This window comes from Candoia aspera, chromosome 6, assembly GCF_035149785.1.
Source record: "Candoia aspera isolate rCanAsp1 chromosome 6, rCanAsp1.hap2, whole genome shotgun sequence".
In the NCBI taxonomy this organism is placed as follows: Eukaryota; Metazoa; Chordata; class Lepidosauria; order Squamata; family Boidae; genus Candoia; species Candoia aspera.
In genome coordinates, this window is record NC_086158.1 from 93,768,813 (window position 1) to 93,786,509 (window position 17,697).

The following is a 17,697-nucleotide window of genomic DNA, read 5'->3' on the forward strand; positions in this document are numbered from 1 at the left end:
GATCACTCTTCCTGGATGTGTTTTTTCTGGCAAGCAAACAGGAGGAAGGGCCCAGAATTTCCATGCAGCCAGCTCTCTTTGTGTGCACCAACTCTTTGCTGTCAAGATTATGCTTGCTTGATCTGGTGGTCTCTTTCTCCCCTTCCTTTCCTCCCTCCAGCCCACTGGCAAGTGCAACTAAGAGCTGAGATGTTTTGTTAGCCATCCAAGCAGGAGTCAAGACTGTTCATGTCTTGGTCTCACACAGACTCACAAATCAAATCAAACTGTCTTGACTCATGGTGTCCAATCCACAGCAGCAGATTTTTACTGAACATATATGAGACCAAATGCTTCTCTGGACCAAGGCCTTTGCAAAGGGTGATATAACTGAAGGCTTCTGGGCACTGAATGCACAGCTTAGCAGTGAGCAAACGGTCTTTCAGCCAGCTTATTCGCCCATCCTCTTTTTCTCACTCTGGAACAGAGTTCCTTTTATATAATTTTTAATTAAAAAATTTACATAAGTAAAAGATAAACTTGAAAATATATAAAGGAAAGTTAAGAAAAAGAAAAAAAAGATTAAAGAAAAACTGCAAGAAACAGTACAGAGGAAGGAAAGGAAAAGGAAAAGGTAGTTGAGGAATCGGATCTTCTTTACAGCACTTACAAACTGACTTATTATCCCTCCTCCCTCTTTAAGTTTATATTACATACAGGTAGTCCTTGACTTATGATCACAATTGGGACCAGAATTTCCATTGTAAGTCATTGCGATCATAAGTCAAATCACCATGTGACCAGACCCAATTTTACGACCATTTTTACAGCGGTCATTAAGCGAATCCAGCTTCCCCAATGGGTGTTTTTTGCCGGAAATAGCAAAAATGTCGCAAAATGCAATTGCATGACTGTGGGATGCTGCAGCTGGTTGTAAATGCGAGCCAGTTGCCAAGTGCCCGAAATATGATCATGTGATTGCAGGGAGGTGCAACATTTTGCAATGCTTGCAAAGGCTTTACAGTCTGTGAAGCACCCTCCCAAGGCCATTGTTAAACAGTCGTAAGTCGAAGACTACCTGTGGTTCTCTTCTATCCCATATTCAACCTTTTCAAATCAGAAAATCCAGAAATCAGCATTTCATTTTTTTTTCCGTTTTCAGCAAAAAGTCCATAAAAAGCTGCCAGTCTTTTATTTATTTTATTTTATTTTATTTATTTATTCGATTTTTTTATAAAAGTACTTGTCATTTTATCCCTGATCAAACAGGTCAATTTTGCCATTTCTTCAAATTCCACCATGTTCACGATCTAATCCTCCACTGTGGGTGTTTCAGTGTTTCTCCATTGTTGTGTAACTCTGGGAGAGATTTCCAAGCAAAGTCTGGTTCTTTGTTGCATTGCCATAGCATCACTTGAAAATTCCTTTTCTTGCAGCAGTTCCTAAGATGAAGGAAAGCTGTCCTCTGTTATTCAGATCATCAGAGGCAATGTTCCAAAGTAGGAACTGCTGCAGCCTGCATTCTTCCCATGCTAGTCAAATAATGCTGACATCCAAGGTGACTTTGGAGGAAATTGTGGATCAGCAATTTCCACACCAGTGTTCTCCCCTGGGAACCAGAGCAGTGCAGCTGTGGAAGGTGAAGCATCCTAATGACTCCTTCACATGACCAGAACTCCCAACATAACAAGCAGAAAAAGGTGGAGAAGTTGTTAATGTCAGAAGAGGTTCTAATCATATCAGTTTGAAATAATATGCATAGCAGAATGCTCTATGATTCTAATAATTCAGACTCTGAAATCTCAACTAACATGCCAAAATGGTTGTAGTAAGGAATAGAATCAGAGATTTGTAGAATGGGAAAGGTCTGTAAGGGTCATCTAGTCCAGTCCTCTGCTGCCATATGGGGGTAGCAGTGTGCTGCTGCTTACGCTATGGTTGTGTATTGTTTCCATTGTGTTCTTCTATGGTATAATAGGGGCATCAAATAATTGCTAAAACTCTGGGATTCTCCATAGCTCCCTGGCAAACTCTGATCTGTTTCTGAGTAATGTGATGAGTGCAATGGTCCTCAGCAGACCTCAAGTGAATTTTAGCAACATGTGGCAATTATACAGCATAGATAGATCAATAGATCGATCATAGACACAGATGGTCAGCACCTATTGAAACTTTTGGCCATCTCACAACCAGGTTGTTTCCAACATAAGGGTCCAGAGACCTCAGCTTCACATGTTGCTGCCTTGTTAACCAGGAAGCAGGTTTTTAACCAGAAGCATTATTTCTGCAAAGAGCCAAGGCTATTTTCTGTGAAGAGCCAAGGTTATTTTATTCATTCTGCAAAGAGTCAAACTCTTTGAGGTAGACCAGGTCAGGAAACAGACATCATAAGAAGTTCTAGTACTCTAAGCATTCCTCATTCCCTCCCTCCTATACCAGAAAGACTCAAAGCAGAGCAATCTTGAGTTTCTTTCTCACACTTTCCTGTTTTCCCCAGGTTAACTTCTTTTCTTCAAGGCCATCTCTGTACAACTCTACAGCTATGTGCACACTTTAGTCTCCCAGTAATCCTGCAACGTAAGTTGGGCAGAGGTTCCAGCTGCCCCAAGATAAATGAGCTTCTTAGGCTCATTGTACATTTGAATTCAGGACTAAATCAAGCATAGTCTGAACAATATATTCTGCAGGGTCTTCTCAGTAATAATTGGATTACAGTCAGTTTTTGGTTTATTCAGGCAGAAGATGGTTTCGACCCTAATTTCCTTTAGGACCAAAATTCTTGTTGGCCATCCTAGTGGGACTGGTGTATTTGCAGCTGATTGCTTTTCAGGGCTTGTGAGGGAGCAAAAATGGGGGTTCCTCCTGGGCTGATAGCTTCATGGATCTGGCATTCAGTGCAGCTAGGTCTTGGTTCTTCCCCTTGCCTCTGGTTCTGTCTTTCCTTGCTGACTCTTCCCTCCCATCCCATCCCATCCCACCCCCTTTATCCATCTCTCACTTTAGGGGAAAGGATATATGTATTAGTGGTAGAATACAGTAAAGCAGGAGATCTACTACCCATAGCATCTTCAGGCAGAAATATCAGGTAGAGACACCTGGTTAGAATGTTGAAGCCTTAGGAATAAAAGCAAACTCACCTAGGCAAAATGAGCTAAAGGTCAAATTGGGTGTAAATCAGATTTGCAAACTCAACTGGTCTGATAAGTCCTCTGTGACATGAACTATTTCTTACTTGGCTCCTGAGAGAAAGAGAGACTTGTGCTGCCTCTGACCTTCCTGGTGTCTTCCTTTGCTGAGCAAGAATGGTGACATAATCAATCCACTTGGACTTTTAGGAAATTTAGCACTCCAGGATTTGCTCAACAAAGAAGAGCTCTTTTATGTGACTCCTTATATTATTTATTTTCAAGACAGAGCTGATCACTGTGAGAATAATATTGTTTTAAACAGATTCAGGGGTCTTTGAGAAGGTCAGACTCCTCAGACATCAGTGCATATAGTCTACAGTTTGCCAACCAGATGGATCATGTCTTTGGGTTCAATTATATATTGTAAGCAGTATCAGAATACCACCCAAACCAGCATTCTTATGTCAGATTCTTTCTCATTATACTTGCGGTTATTGGCTGCCTTAAAAATGAACAAAAGTAAATGAAAAGCTGCCTTTTATGCACTGGGGGATCATGTTGAGTGTCCGCATTGGTGGTGGTTGCTGGCAAGGGCTGTCTTGGGAATGAAGATGATCCCGTCCATTAGAATGGAAACCCCAACATGTTTAACAGCAACCACAGATTCTATAGATTAAGTAGGTCTCCCTTAGCCAGTATTAGATCTCTAGATTACCTGGAGCAACTGTTGGGTAGTAAAAGCTAGCAATGTGTTTAGCTTTGTGATGAGGAGATGGGATTAATTTTGTATTTGATGAGTTCATTACCAGAAGTCCCTGAAATAAGGTGGTGCTTCTCCAGTTGGAAAACCAAATGAAGAGTGGCCTAAATCAGGCAGGCAAACTGGGCACTGCAACAGGGAAGGCCACTTGGTATGTATATGTATGTATGGGAAGCCCATTACCTGGAGAAGCTTAGCCTCAGGGTATTGTGAGAGCCAGATGCCAAATGCAAGACAATGTGCATTGTTAGGGATTTCAATTTTTATTCTGGATCTACACTTTCCCTTCTGATTCGTAGGTGCATATGTGACGGCTGCCACCTTGACAGACCCCAGAGATTGAAACGGGGACCTCCAGAGCTGAAAGCGTGAGTCTCTACAGCTAAAGAGCCAGGCTCTGAAATAGGCTGTAAAAGACTCCCATGTCTTTTTGTGGACCAGCCACAGAAAGGGAGAGTTTATATTGAGAGATGGATCCATTCCCTCTAGTCAGGGTTCCCCCAGTCTTTCCCTCTATCTAGCCCATCAGGAATATTCTTATAGCCAATGAGATTATTATTGCTAATTGGAAACTATAACAAGGGCTTAGGGGGCGCCATGGGCATCCACAGGGGGAAGACAAGGAGGGAGGGCAGATGATGACCCAGGTGTGATGACATCATCATGCCAATGCAACAACCTAATACTTGCGTCAGACCATTATGATGCAAAAACATTGTCATGGCATTTGAGTGAGGACATTACTATGCTTGTGTCATCATTATTACATTGTCATGGTTTGTTACAGACACTGCTGACAGCCCCTGGAAGATTTTTTTTTTAAATGCAATGAAGATAACTTATTTGATGCTTGGCTGCCTAATGGTAGGGTTGATCCTGAATGTTGGGGAAATTTGCAAAACATTCATTTGCTTCTTCTCTTGCATTACGGTGAGAAATGATGTTGACAACCCCATGGCAGAAAGCCGTGTCTTCAGTCAAGAGAAGTGGCAAAATGGGAACACACCAAGATGAATAGGAAACATTTACCGAAATAATTTAAGGATATTTCAGAGGACATGATGCAATTAATAAACAAATATGAGTTCTAGCACATTTTATCCCAAAACCGCATCATGGGAAAACATTAAAACTTCATCCATCCTTTCTTAATAATTCTGTGATGAGGTGATGTACCATTATTTACACATTAATGTTACAAACAGAAAAACAGTCCCTTGAGAGGGAAAAAGACTTGTCCATTGAAGTCAGTCCTGCTTCAGATGCCTGCATTCTGGAGTTTTCCTAACAGGTTTTAGGAAAGTATATAGGTACAATGTCTCTTGTTAATCGGAGAGCAAGCTACCATTATCTAGTGCATGAATTTTCAAACTTTGGCAGGCTGAGGGACCTGTTAGGTTCCCCCCCCCCCCAATTTCAATGAAGATCAAGAGTTCTGGCGGTAGAAAATTGGCTGCATTTTGACTGAACTTTTTTCCCCTTAGCCTTTCACTGAACCCCATCAGGTTTTCAAGGAACACTAGGGAAATGAGATTTTGATAACAGATAAAAGAATATTGTGTTACTATGTTCTGGTTTTGATATTTACAATGGCTGCATCACCATGAGAGCTAGTTCTGTCTCTCGGGTTTGAAATGAATAACTTCTCCATTTACAGATGACCTAAGATAGGATCCACTTTCCGATATTTTCTCTCTCCTTCCTATTCTTCTTTTTTTTCTTTTCATTTTTTAAAAATCTCTCAGTAACAATAGCAAAGTAAATATTAAGGATGCCATTTGGTGCAATTCATGTTAGTTTATTTGAGCTGCCTAGCCACCATCTGAAAGCCAATGCAATGATATCTAAGTTAGATTATCTTTAGAACTCCCGCTTCTCTGTATCTAGACAACGTACTCTGCTATGAAGTGTTTTGGAGGAAGTCTCCATATTTTACAATGCTGTTTTCTTTCCTTTACACCTATTATATCTATTCCTCTTTAGGCATGGAATACACCCATACTAAAGGGTTGTCCTCAATATAAAAATTCTTAACAATGAATCATCGTTAAGAAGATATATTTCAAACCCATTTATTTTTGCCATTTGTATTCTTCCTTTTTTCTGTTTGTTTGTTTGTTTCTTTACATCATTCATTTTCACCCAATAAGAACTGTTGATCTGTCCTACTTTGGCCATGAAATATGTTACGTTTGGGCTCCCATACTTAACAAACAATGGAAACTTCATTACAAGTTTAATTACCATGGACACAGCCACTTCCAGTCCTAGAATTCTCTTGCTTATGAGCACAAATATTTCCTTTATGCCTATGTCCTAGTGAAATGGGCACTTTCAATTCTCCAGGACTAGTGGTCATAGCAAGAACATTTAGTAAATCAGATAATTCAGCAAAAAAGAGGTGCAGCCCCATCGTTTTTTTTTTCCATGTTACGTAAATATCCAATCTAAGATGTTATTAAGTCTATAAATATTGCCGTATTCAAAATTTTGCAGTTGTGTGTTAGTAGTTTGCTTTTTCATGTTCTCTTTTTCAAAGATGTGATAGGTGTTGTTTGTCACTAATACAGATTAGGCACATATAAGAGGAAAATGACAAATAATAGGAAGTAATGTTTTTAAATGCACAGTTGCTATTGCAGGCATGAACTAGGCACAGAGTAGGTCAAACGTGCATGAGGAGCATCCTACAACAGGAGGAAGACTATAGTGGCCAGTGACAGTCCTGGATATTTTGATTTTGACAAACATGGTTTGGGGCTCTCTTCCCAAAAGGTTTCTTTAGCCCTGCAGTACAGACGTTTGAAGCTGTTGCTTCCGTCCCACCTATCTCACTGTCCACTGGGAGCATGATGGGATGTTAGCAGAATGGGTGGAGGCTCTCCAAATGTCCTGCCTAGACCTCTGGAAGAAGAGATTGAAGGTGTGGGTATAACTCTTATTCATCAGATCGTGAGAACACAGCTGAATCAGATTTAGGCCCCTCTTAATTCACCATTTTTCTTCACAAAGTGACCAAGCAGATTTCTGTGGGGTGCTCACAAGTTGGGGATAGAGACATGCTCCTGTCTTGTTACTGTTCCCTGCACCTGGTAGTTGGAAGCATGCTGCACCCAACCTGGGAGTAATAGTGAGTCTTCCAGATTTTTAGGCCTCCATAGACTTGTCCTCCATCAATTTATCCTATACCCCTTTAAAGCTATCCAAGTTTTCAACCATCACCTTGTCTTGTGTTAATGAATTCTATAGCTCATTGCGAAGAAGGGCTTTATTCTGTCTGTACTAAAATTCTCCAGACAGCCTCATTAGTTGACCCTGATCCTCATGTTCAGAGAGATGGAAAAAAATACTTTCTCATGCATGATTTTATAACCCTCAACTATGCCCTTCCTCTGTTGCTGTTTTGCTAAGCTAAGGAATCCCAAAGGTTTCAGCCTTTACTCAAAACGAAGGCCTTTCAGTTTCCTGACCGTTTGAGTTGCTCCCTTCCACATCATTCTCTCCTGCTACCCTGATTATTTAGGCGCATCATTAGGTGTGTCCACAGTAGTGGGCCAAAAAGGTTAAGATAGCAGCTGTGACCATGTAGTGGAAGCCGCACATCTTTTTTATGCACATCACCTTTAAAAGGGTGGGGCTTCAATCATGTGATAATGGCTGATATCTTGACTTGACCTCCTCCCCCCACTCCTGCTTACCATCTACGCAGCTGGACAAATAATACCGGACTTCACTGAATTCTCATGGAAATAGCCATAGGCTATAAGATGAATTAATCATGACTATGATTTGTAGGTTTTTCTACCATATTCAATCCTAGGATAGGCAAGACCCTGGAGACTTGGATGGAGGGTACATAGTTTCTTGGTCTGTCAACCTAAACTCATCTATAAAAGGGCGCTATAAAATAGAAGAACCACGTATAAGTCTGATCAGTGAATATAATTTATAGGAATACATGATCTTAGCTGTTACAGAAAATATATAGTTTTATTAACTCAAGTTTTTAATAATATAATCATTCACATTATATAGCTTTTTTAATGTTCCAAGCCTGTTATCAATATTGTGTGAGTCTACATCCAGCCTCAGGATTGTTATTTCCAGATTTAGAAGGGGAAAGGAAGCCTGATGCTAAGAGAGAAGTAAATCAGGGTAAAATTTCAATGAGGGCTTCGTAGGCCACAGCTGAGTCTTGGCCACCATACCCCAGTACCTTTCATGCAGAAGCCCAATTCACTAGTAGTGTTTTTGGTTTGTTAATTATGTGACTGAGGTCTAATTTTAAATGGCTCTGTAATTTCTGTTCAATCAAAGGATTGCTTTGAGCCAGTGCAGAAAGGGTTGGGCTGAAGTGGCACAAGGAATTACAGTAAAGCTCAGGTGGTCCGAGATTTCAAAAAGGAATAAACCACACAAAGCCAAAATCCCCAAGCATTCACATTTTCTATCAGCTGCTCAAACATTTCTTCCAAAGATGCTTTGCCAGGTACTTCGGCAGGTAGCCGAACAGGAAAACATTTGCACTTCAATTGATTTCATTCCCATTCACTTTTCATCCTCGTTGTCATACACATTTTGTGCCTCACTCTCTAATAGTATGTATTTCTTCCCTTCATGGCTGCAAAAATAGTCCTTCTCCTTCACAGTCCAACAGGAACAATGACATTCATCAATGTTATCTCTGTCAGGAAGGTCCATCAAGTTAGCTAGGGAAGAAACCCATTCAGAAATGAAAAGATGGCTCTTCCCACCAGCCCTGGCAGTCATTTAAATTAAAGTATTAAAGTGTGACTTTATCTACTGTGTGTGTCTCTTCCCCTTCCCCTTTTTCTTTTCTTTTTTTCTTATTTTATTATAGTGATGGATCATTTCCTTATGACTCTGTTCCCTGGCAACAAAACAGTAACCAACCACCAGGCTCCCTATCGGTGGTCACGACAGTATGGGGTGTGACTAATACATCCCAGAGCCAGGTAAGCATCATTCAGTGAATCTGCTCTTGGATTATTTTTTTCAGGTCTGATAAGGTTGATGTACTTCCTGCCCCCAAAGGCTGAGCAATGATTGGTTAGGGTATAAATTGTAGTTTATATATTGCTCACCATGGAGTGCCCTGTTGCAAGGATGAAGCTAGACGTTTTGATGGATTGCTGCTGGCCAGTTTTAAGTAGACCATCTGGGACACTGTGGTTACTGAGACTTGTGCAGTTGAAAGGTGCATGATATAGCTCTATGTTGGATTCACAAAAATGTGTAATCACAAGCACTGTGTATCTAGAATTGTCAAAGCATTTCTCTCTTTGTAGAAAAACACTCATTGATTGCCATGATGTTTTTAGTGATAAAAAATATGTAAGTCACAGAAGACTGAATTTAGCCTATCTCTGTTCTGTGGATGGGCAGAGGATGAATGCAAAGAGATCGGGCACTACAACCACTGGATAATCAGAAGGTGCTGAGAGAAACAGTAGAGATGTGGATGTGTGTCTTGCACAGATAATTGATCTTCCCTGCTTGGTGTTGCTTACTCTTAAAGCAAAAGCATCTCCTCCCTTGTGAGGTCCTTTACTAAGATTTGTCCATGGTAGAACTTGTGACCTAATGTTCCCTCCTGCAAGACTCTGGGTACTGTGTCGGACTGGAAGTTGTTCTCTGTAATCGTAGACTTGTCTGGATTTCTCTTCCTTATTTCACAATTCCATCTGGTCCATTATAAAATGAAACCTCGATATTTTACAGTATCCATTGTATACATGTTAAAATTAAGCCAGGAGACAAATTACCTGGGGGGCTATATTCTAACCAGGCTGTGTTCCTGGATTTTACTGATTTTACTGATCAGGCTAGGAGTTAGGGCTTAGAAAAAGAGAGAAAAGAACCACTCTGTGTGTTGGCTTTAGCGGTTTATGGTCCAGTGTTGTCACTGCCGATGGTACCTCTCTTAGTCCAACAAAGTTGAACAAGTTGTAAAGAGGACAAGCAATGGCATTATCCCAAGGCTTCTACCCCGACTCATACAGTTCAGTTTTCCTTTAGTGATACACTCTGCTATTATTGTATTCTTTCAAATATGAAGGGATCACATTTTTAAAATCACAACTGTTGCATGTGCAAAATGAATGTTCTCTGAGATGTCACTTTCCCTATCGATCAGGTGCTGGGAAATCCCATGGCAAATGCCAACAGTGCTATGAACCCAGCAGGGAATCCCATGGCTTCTGGGATGACAGCCAGCAATCCTGGCATGAATTCACCTCAGTTTGCAGGGCAGCAGCAGCCTTTCTCAGCCAAGGCAAGCTCCAATCAGTCATACATTCAACAAGGCATGTATGGACGGCCTAACTACCCTGGGAGTGGAGGCTTTGCAGGAAGGTAAGGCTGGCTTGTCTGGAATAGAGCTTGCCCTTTCCATGTTAGGTTAGAAGAGGCTTAGAGAAAGGAGTCGGGTATCATCAAAATGTGATGGGACTTGAATTGGATTCATCAGGAAAGTTATTTTCTGTATTCATCATCAAAAACAGAGACATGAACCTTGGAAAGAGAATTTTCAAAGATATCCAAGATAACCAGCAGGTTACATTCATGGGTTCTTAAAGAGAAGTGTTGTAAAGCCTCCTTAGAGGCCTGAGAATGGGGAAAATCTAAAACAGAGTTCAGAAATATACAGTTATCATGTCTAATAAAACTATTTAGCTGCTATAAAAAAGGGAAGGGAAGGGTTCAGATTGAAAGCAAAATACTTTCAGGAAAATGATTTGTACATGGCTCAAGTCAATCCAATAAGTCAATCGAATAAATCTAAGATCAAGTTTTAATTAGCACTGAAAGCATGATGCAAAACATGGGCATAACAGTGATTAACATTTTGCTGAGCATCTTTATGAAGGATATTGTTAGATATAAGTGTTATGGCTTTGCTCAGGAGAACTAACGCTGACCATTACCAAGACTAAACTCAACAGCCTAATAGTATTAATCTTGTTCTTGCCTTAGAGCAAATTGGGTTTAAATAATATTTAGAACCAAACTTCACAAGACAAAATAGTCCCTTTTATAAAGCTACTGTATATTTATTATTATTTGCATATTTCAGGACAGTCCAAGATGGGATTATTGTTTTGTCAGGTATATGCAAACTAGCCAGAAATAATGTCCAAAGTGATTTCTAGATCCAGAACCTCCTTGCTAAAATCTTGGTGAACTCTTGGATGATTTAGTAGAGTTATGATGTCAGCAGTCCTCACCCTGATCTAAATCCAGCATACCGACACCAGGGAATAATGCTGACCTTTCCCCCAGTCATTGTAAGAGTGACTGTGGCAGTGCAGTACTTGGTGAAGTTTGCTGGAATCTTCCCATCTTTAAGGAACTACATGACCAGCCAAAACGCAGGAGAGGATTTCCTAGCATGCTTTTGGGAAAGGTTTCTCTGCATTCCTAGATTGGGGGATTACCTGAGCGGTCAAATGGGGTTGGGACTAAGCAAGAACATGAAGAAATATGAAGCAAATAGATGGGAATTCTCAGGAGTCAGGTAGCTTGCAAGAGATATTTACTTAGAATGAGATGTGGACAGTTACGACTGCAAAACCAGTAAGGAAAGCATGCAGCAATTTCTTTGGGGTATGCATCGTTATGCACAAATGCATTGGTGACAGTGTTGCATTGCTGACATTCCCAGAACTCTGTGGTGGTCACACTCAAGCCAAGTGCAGGGATATGTGTAAAAAACCCATTCTCATGTTGCAATCCCCCCCCCCAATTGTGTTACTCCAACACTGATGTCTAAATTTGATTTCTCTCCCTCAGCTATCCAGGAGGGCCTAATAACCCCGCAGGAATGGGGATTCCGCCACACACCAGACCACCTGCTGATTTCACTCAACCAGCAGCGGCTGCAGCTGCAGCTGCTGTTGCAGCCGCTGCTGCCACTGCCACAGCTACAGCTACTGCAACCGTCGCAGCGCTGCAGGAAACCCAAAACAAGGAAATGAATCAGTATGGACCGGTAAGAGTGCCAGTTTAGTCCCATCATGGAGGACTTTCCATTCTCATGATGTTTGGTAGAAGTAGAGATGCTAGGGATAAAATCCAGCGCAGTTTGGGGAAGCACAACATAAGGAAATGGTCATGACTGTACCCCCCCTCAAAAAAAATTAGCTTAGTTCTCTTTTAAAAGAAGAGGGGCAGGTACGCCTATTGCATAAGGCCACAGATTCCAGATTTGATGTTTATGCTAGCAGAGCAATAAAGGTGAGCTGGACTAGGATGGGTTTTTGGAAGGCGTACAGATCTGCTGATGACATCTTGCTGCTCGTTCAAACAAACAGGGAGATGTAACTTTGGAGGGGGCTGAAATGGTTCTGAACTGGAGCTTTTGAAGTTTTCAGGCGGGTTGCTATTCCCTTATCAGACAATATGAATTTTGTACTGAAAGTTTCTTGAGTCAATCACCATAGAAACTATCGAGGCAAAGTAAAAGGTAAAGAAATTGACTTAACTTCAAGTTGACTTAACTTCTGGTGACTCCATGTCCTTGTCCATGTAGTCTTCCTGGCAGCAGTACCGAAGTGGTTTGTCCTTGTCTTCTTCTCAGATTTTTTTTTTTTAACTTCTCAGTCTAGTCAAGTGAAAGTATTTTCCATTGGAGTCCCCTCCCAAGTATTAAGCAGGTTTCTGAGATCAGCCAAGATCAGCTAGATGGATCAAAAGGTGAAAGTTTCCTTAAGTCAAGCCTGACTCATGTTGACTTCATGGACAACATGTGTATTTTTGTTTGCAGTACTGAATATAGTACAGAATACAATATAATAATAATAATAATAATCTATTTTTTATCTTGCAACATGACCCATTTTTGTTCTGTTTATACCCTTCTAATTCTAATTGTTCTCTGACATTTTTTTTAAAAAGTATTAGGGTCCGACATTGCTGGTAAAGTCTGGAATAAAAAAAAGTTACACCCATTTTTTTTAAATTATATTGCAACCCCATAAAAGTACAGCCCACTTTTCCAATTAAAAATAGGTCCCATTCGTATTTTTAAACAGTTTTTATTTGGAACATTACTAAGTAACCCCAGCTTTTTAATGAACTTCTTAAATTTCTCTGAATACATTCAATTTCATTTTTCAGATTTATAGCTATTATTTCCATCTTTATTTTAATTCCTGCAATTTATTGATACTTAATGATTTTTCCAACTTTATAATAGGGTTAATTGTATCTGTGAATATTAATGCAAAATAATCTGCATTGAGACAAATTTGTTTTATTTTTTTCCCTTCATATTAATTCAGTTACAATTACTTATCTAATTATAATTGCTAGTAATTCCAAACAAATTACATATTAGAGGGCAGATAATCTTTCTAACTAGAAACAGATTTACCTGCCATGTACATGTGACTAATTAAACTTTGTAATTTTCCAGCATTATCATCAATTTGCTCATTGTATAGAAAACCAGGTAGCTCAATAGCTATTTGTAACAATGTTCCATAATTACATCAAACCAGATGTAATAATTTCATAATCAGGAATCGTTAGGGAAGTTGGCCTCTATGATTTTTGATAATTAACACTGGATTCCAGGATCACTTCTAGCTTCTAAGAGTCATAGAATCATGCTTATCTATAAAATATACCCTAGGGTATATTTTATCACATTTTATATTTGAAGAACTGCTTTTATTCATGAGATCTCACTCATTTCTTCTTGGGGGTGGGGACAGGGTTGTTACTAAACAGGTTTTAATGACTGCCATAAAATCAACCACAGTTTCTTTCTCAAATCTAATAGCAATGATCCTACTCCAAAATGCAAAGAAACAGCACAGATCTCTCCCTGGAAAATGCGACATAGCTCTGATTCCCATCTGTATGGCTCCCCCTCCCATTTTAAATTCATGTCGCATTTTTATTCTTTTTTCTTCTTCTTCTTCTTCTGTTGAAGGTTTGTTCCTCTTTCCAGATGGGTCCAACACAGCCTTACAACAGCCAGTTCATGAACCAGCCTGGCCCTCGGGGTCCCGCTTCCATGCCAGCCAACCTGAACCCTGCAACCATGGGGGCTGGCATGACGCCTTCCAATATGACTGGGCCACCAATAGGCATGAGTCAGGCCAGGCCTCCAGGAATAAGTCCTTTCAACCATGGGCAGAGGATGCCCCAGCAAGCTTACCCTGGCCCACGTCCTCAATCGTTGCCTATGCAAGGCATGAAGAGACCATACCCCGGAGAGGTGGGTATCAGTGGCTGAGTTTGGTGTGAGTTTGCTTCTGTCTTCTGCAAACTATGGAGATTTTAGGTTTTTAAAAGTAAGAATTGGTTAGAGAAACATCACAGGCATTAGCCACTTGTTTAGTCTTTGAAGAGGCAGTTCCTATGAAAAGGACTCAAGCTGAATTTGACTGCTCTATACGCAGACACATCCATGTAGTTTTCTTGCCAACAGTATAGAAATGGTTTGCCATTGCAGGCTTCCCCCACCCCCACCCTGCCCCCATATAGCCAACATTTCCTGGTAGTTTCCCAACTAAGTATAAATCAGATTCAACAGGGTTTAGTTTTTCTCAAGATCACCTCCTAGGTGGTGCCACCTCCTGTTGGAGTAATGCTAGAGCAGCCACCTTGTTATCTGCAGTAAGTTTGAAATTTTCCAAAGGGACAAGATGCAAAGGTTAAACAGAATTCCAAACCTGGATTATTTTTGTCCATCTCAAAATGATGGGGGTCTTGTCTGTCATTAAGACTCATGGAAAATATTCTCTCATGGACAAAATGGAAGTGTGTATCTCTGGCTGAGTGGTATCTTGTCATTATAAAGCCTTTTTCTTTTGAGCCAAACAAATTGTCCTCATAAAAATCACTGGGGTTCACTCACAATAGCCAAACAAATATAACCATTTATGTTAAGTTTTAAATTTTCTTCTAATATTTGAACATCTCAGCCAAAATATAATAATATCAAAATAAAGTCTTAAAGAGTTAGTTTCGTTCCAGTTCAGCTGCAGTCCACCAGAGGTATCATTATAATGTATGTTTTCTGTCTTTGGGTTTTTTTTCTATCAACCAGCCGAATTATGGAAACCAGCAGTATGGACCAAATAACCAGTTTCCATCCCAGCCTGTTCAATATCCTGCCCCCAATCCCCCAAGACCCCTTACGTCACCCAACTACCCGGGGCAGAGAATGCCAAACCAGCAAAACTCGGGGCAATATCCTGCTCCAGCCGTTAACATGGGGCAATATTACAAGGTGAGGACAATCTTTTGTTGATCCCCATCTTTTACACATTCATCAGAGTTCTTCTTCCCCATTTGGAAAACTTTAAATATGCATGATATAGTAGTTAAAAGCTGTTGCAATTTGCAGAAGTAACTGTTGCTTATATATCATTTTGATACTGGCCAAACGTTATGAGAGGTACAAAACCTGTAATCAAAGCCATGGAGGTTCACATGTTCACTGCTGTATAGAAATAATAAGAGTTCACAGGAGCCTTTCCCCAGGAGGTCTCTAGATGGGTGGAAGTCCAATCCCAGAAGGCTCAGCAATGACCATTGAAGATATAAGGCACTGCCACAGGGAGTCTTCATTCCAGTTTAGAATCAACCCTGGACTTGTCCAATCTTGTGCAGGGGCTAGACTGATTTACTGCTGACTCAACTGAGCTGTAGTGTATCTGAAATCCCAGCAAGACCAATCTTTTTATTAAAAGTAGTGCAGTCTGCATAGCTCATGGGTACTTCTGTCCTCCTATTGGCTGAAACTCTTGCCTCACCCCACCTCCCTGCTCCTTTAACCCCACCCCACAGCTGTTCAACCACCAAACCATTGTTCTTAGCAAGTGAAGGCTGGTGGAAGTGAAAAGTTCCCAGGCTGGCTCTGAACTGTTGGAATGTTGAATGGAAACAGTGGCAGTGTGAAGATATCCATGCAGCAGTTGCAGAAGTATCTATAGCAGTAGAGTTAGGTAGTTGTGGAAAATTGCTTGTGGGATCAGCTGAGTGAGAGAAGGGAAATCAAAGCAGTTGAAGAGCCCTAAGGAGTCAACGATACAAAAATTTATTTTCCATTGCTTATATTTGCCTGTTAGTGTCAGCTATTAAAAAAATCTGGTTCTGTGTTTTTGTCACATTCTGAGATAACCAAGAAACAAAATCCAGTATAGGCAAAGTTGTTCTGCCAAGAGAAGTAACGAAGGTGGGGGAGGGGGTCCTAAAGCTTGGGGAGGTGAGTTTCTACTACAGGCAATTCAAGAGGTACCTCTGACTTTCTCTCTCTCTCTCTCTTGTACTCTTAAGGATGCTTGTATGAGGAGAGAAAGAGAGAGCAATGTGTAGTGATCATTACTGTAGGCTTATTCCCAACACACAGACACACACATTCACTCCCATCATCTCCATGTTCCATTGATCTTGAAAGATAGATCCCAAAACTTCTCTCCTAGTAACACTGCAGGGGGAGGAAAGGATTTGAGATCCTCTTCAAGATCCTCAGAAGAGGTAGATCCTCTTTGGAAAAGAGAGGAGAAGCTTGGAGAATGCTTGCTTCAATGCTTAAGAAGCCTTGAGGAGGAAACAGTTCCTGCAGACTTCCCTTGGAAGAGGCAGAAGGAACACCAGGGGCAGCACTTTGGGGAAATGGGGCTGAGATGGTGGGGCTGAGGAGAAGGAGTTGGGAAGGGAAGGGGAAATGAGGACAGTGAATGGGGAGGCATCCAGCCCAAGATCTACAGTTCCCCATCCTCAGCCTAAAGCTTTCCCAAATAGCTAGCAAAACAAAGACATTAAGTCCCAGGTTGCACCAAACGATTAGAAGTCAAGATTTAGTTCAGCATCTCACAGATTGTACTGGCCTGTCCTCCATTTTTGCTGCATGTGTTAAATACTTCTATCACATGGAATTTTACGTCACAGCCTAATCCCTGACCGCTGAGATAATTCCCTGTTTCTTTCTCTCTTTTTCCAATTGCAATCACCATTTTATAGCCATCAAGGCCTGTTCCTGGAGCAAATTACCCTCATTCACCTGTTCCAGGAAATCCTACACCACCTATGACTCCGGGGAGCAGTATTCCTCCATACCTATCCCCTAATCAAGATGTCAAACCACCATTCCCACCTGACATTAAGCCAAATATCAACGCTTTGCCACCACCTCCAAGTGAGTACCAAATCCAGAAAGTGTGCTTCTGCATCTGCTTTCCCCCGTGTGCAAACTTTGCAAAATGTTTGTCTCATTGAAACGTTATAGCCAACAGGGATTGCCTATTGATAAAGTATCCTTCAGAAATTTGTAAGCCGTTCAGGGCAATACACTGAGATAAGTGGAAAATTTCTGGGATAGAATCAGGCAGAAAGTATATTCTGAAGGGAAAACATATAACAGCATATATTGGAAAAAGGAAATGGAAGTTTCCTGGCTCTAAATATCTTTATTTTTGTTTTTGTTAGTAATATTGGGATCTTTTCAATTTCAGTTCACACCCAGTCCCTATAAGAAGTAGTAAAAAAACAACAACTGGAAACTCTCAGAGTTATTTCCATGCACAATTTCTTCCTGATCTTGGGAAGACATGCAATGTAATGTGGAATTCCTTTCATCCCTGCAATTTTTCTGCTGAAAAGGGTTATGAGACTTGCATAATCTCAAAGCCCACTTTTGAGAAGGAGAGAGAAGGAAAGAATTCCCACCTGCAAATGGGATTGCTCCATCTAGCAGGAAAGGTTGGGTGCAAAAGCTCAAAAGTTGGCAGGGATGATCTGAGTAAGTCTGATCTCACCAAAAACAAAAGAGAATGTGGAAACGATAATACCACT

General features: G+C 40.7%; 1 protein-coding gene across 5 annotated transcripts in view; it reads left to right on the plus strand.

Annotated features, from left to right (window-relative positions):
- Positions 1-17,697, plus strand: part of ZMIZ1 (zinc finger MIZ-type containing 1) — a 430,047-nt gene that overhangs the window by 374,585 nt on the left and 37,765 nt on the right. For 2 of the 5 annotated variants that reach the window (XM_063307691.1, XM_063307692.1), the window contains exons 9-15: positions 4,167-4,235; positions 8,729-8,843; positions 10,025-10,242; positions 11,680-11,878; positions 13,826-14,113; positions 14,948-15,130; positions 16,867-17,041. In XM_063307691.1, coding sequence (XP_063163761.1) covers positions 4,167-4,235; positions 8,729-8,843; positions 10,025-10,242; positions 11,680-11,878; positions 13,826-14,113; positions 14,948-15,130; positions 16,867-17,041 — 1,247 coding nt within the window. The remainder of the gene's footprint in view (positions 1-4,166; positions 4,236-8,728; positions 8,844-10,024; positions 10,243-11,679; positions 11,879-13,825; positions 14,114-14,947; positions 15,131-16,866; positions 17,042-17,697) is intronic. The other 3 variants (XM_063307693.1, XM_063307694.1, XM_063307695.1) reach the window with 3 other exon arrangements.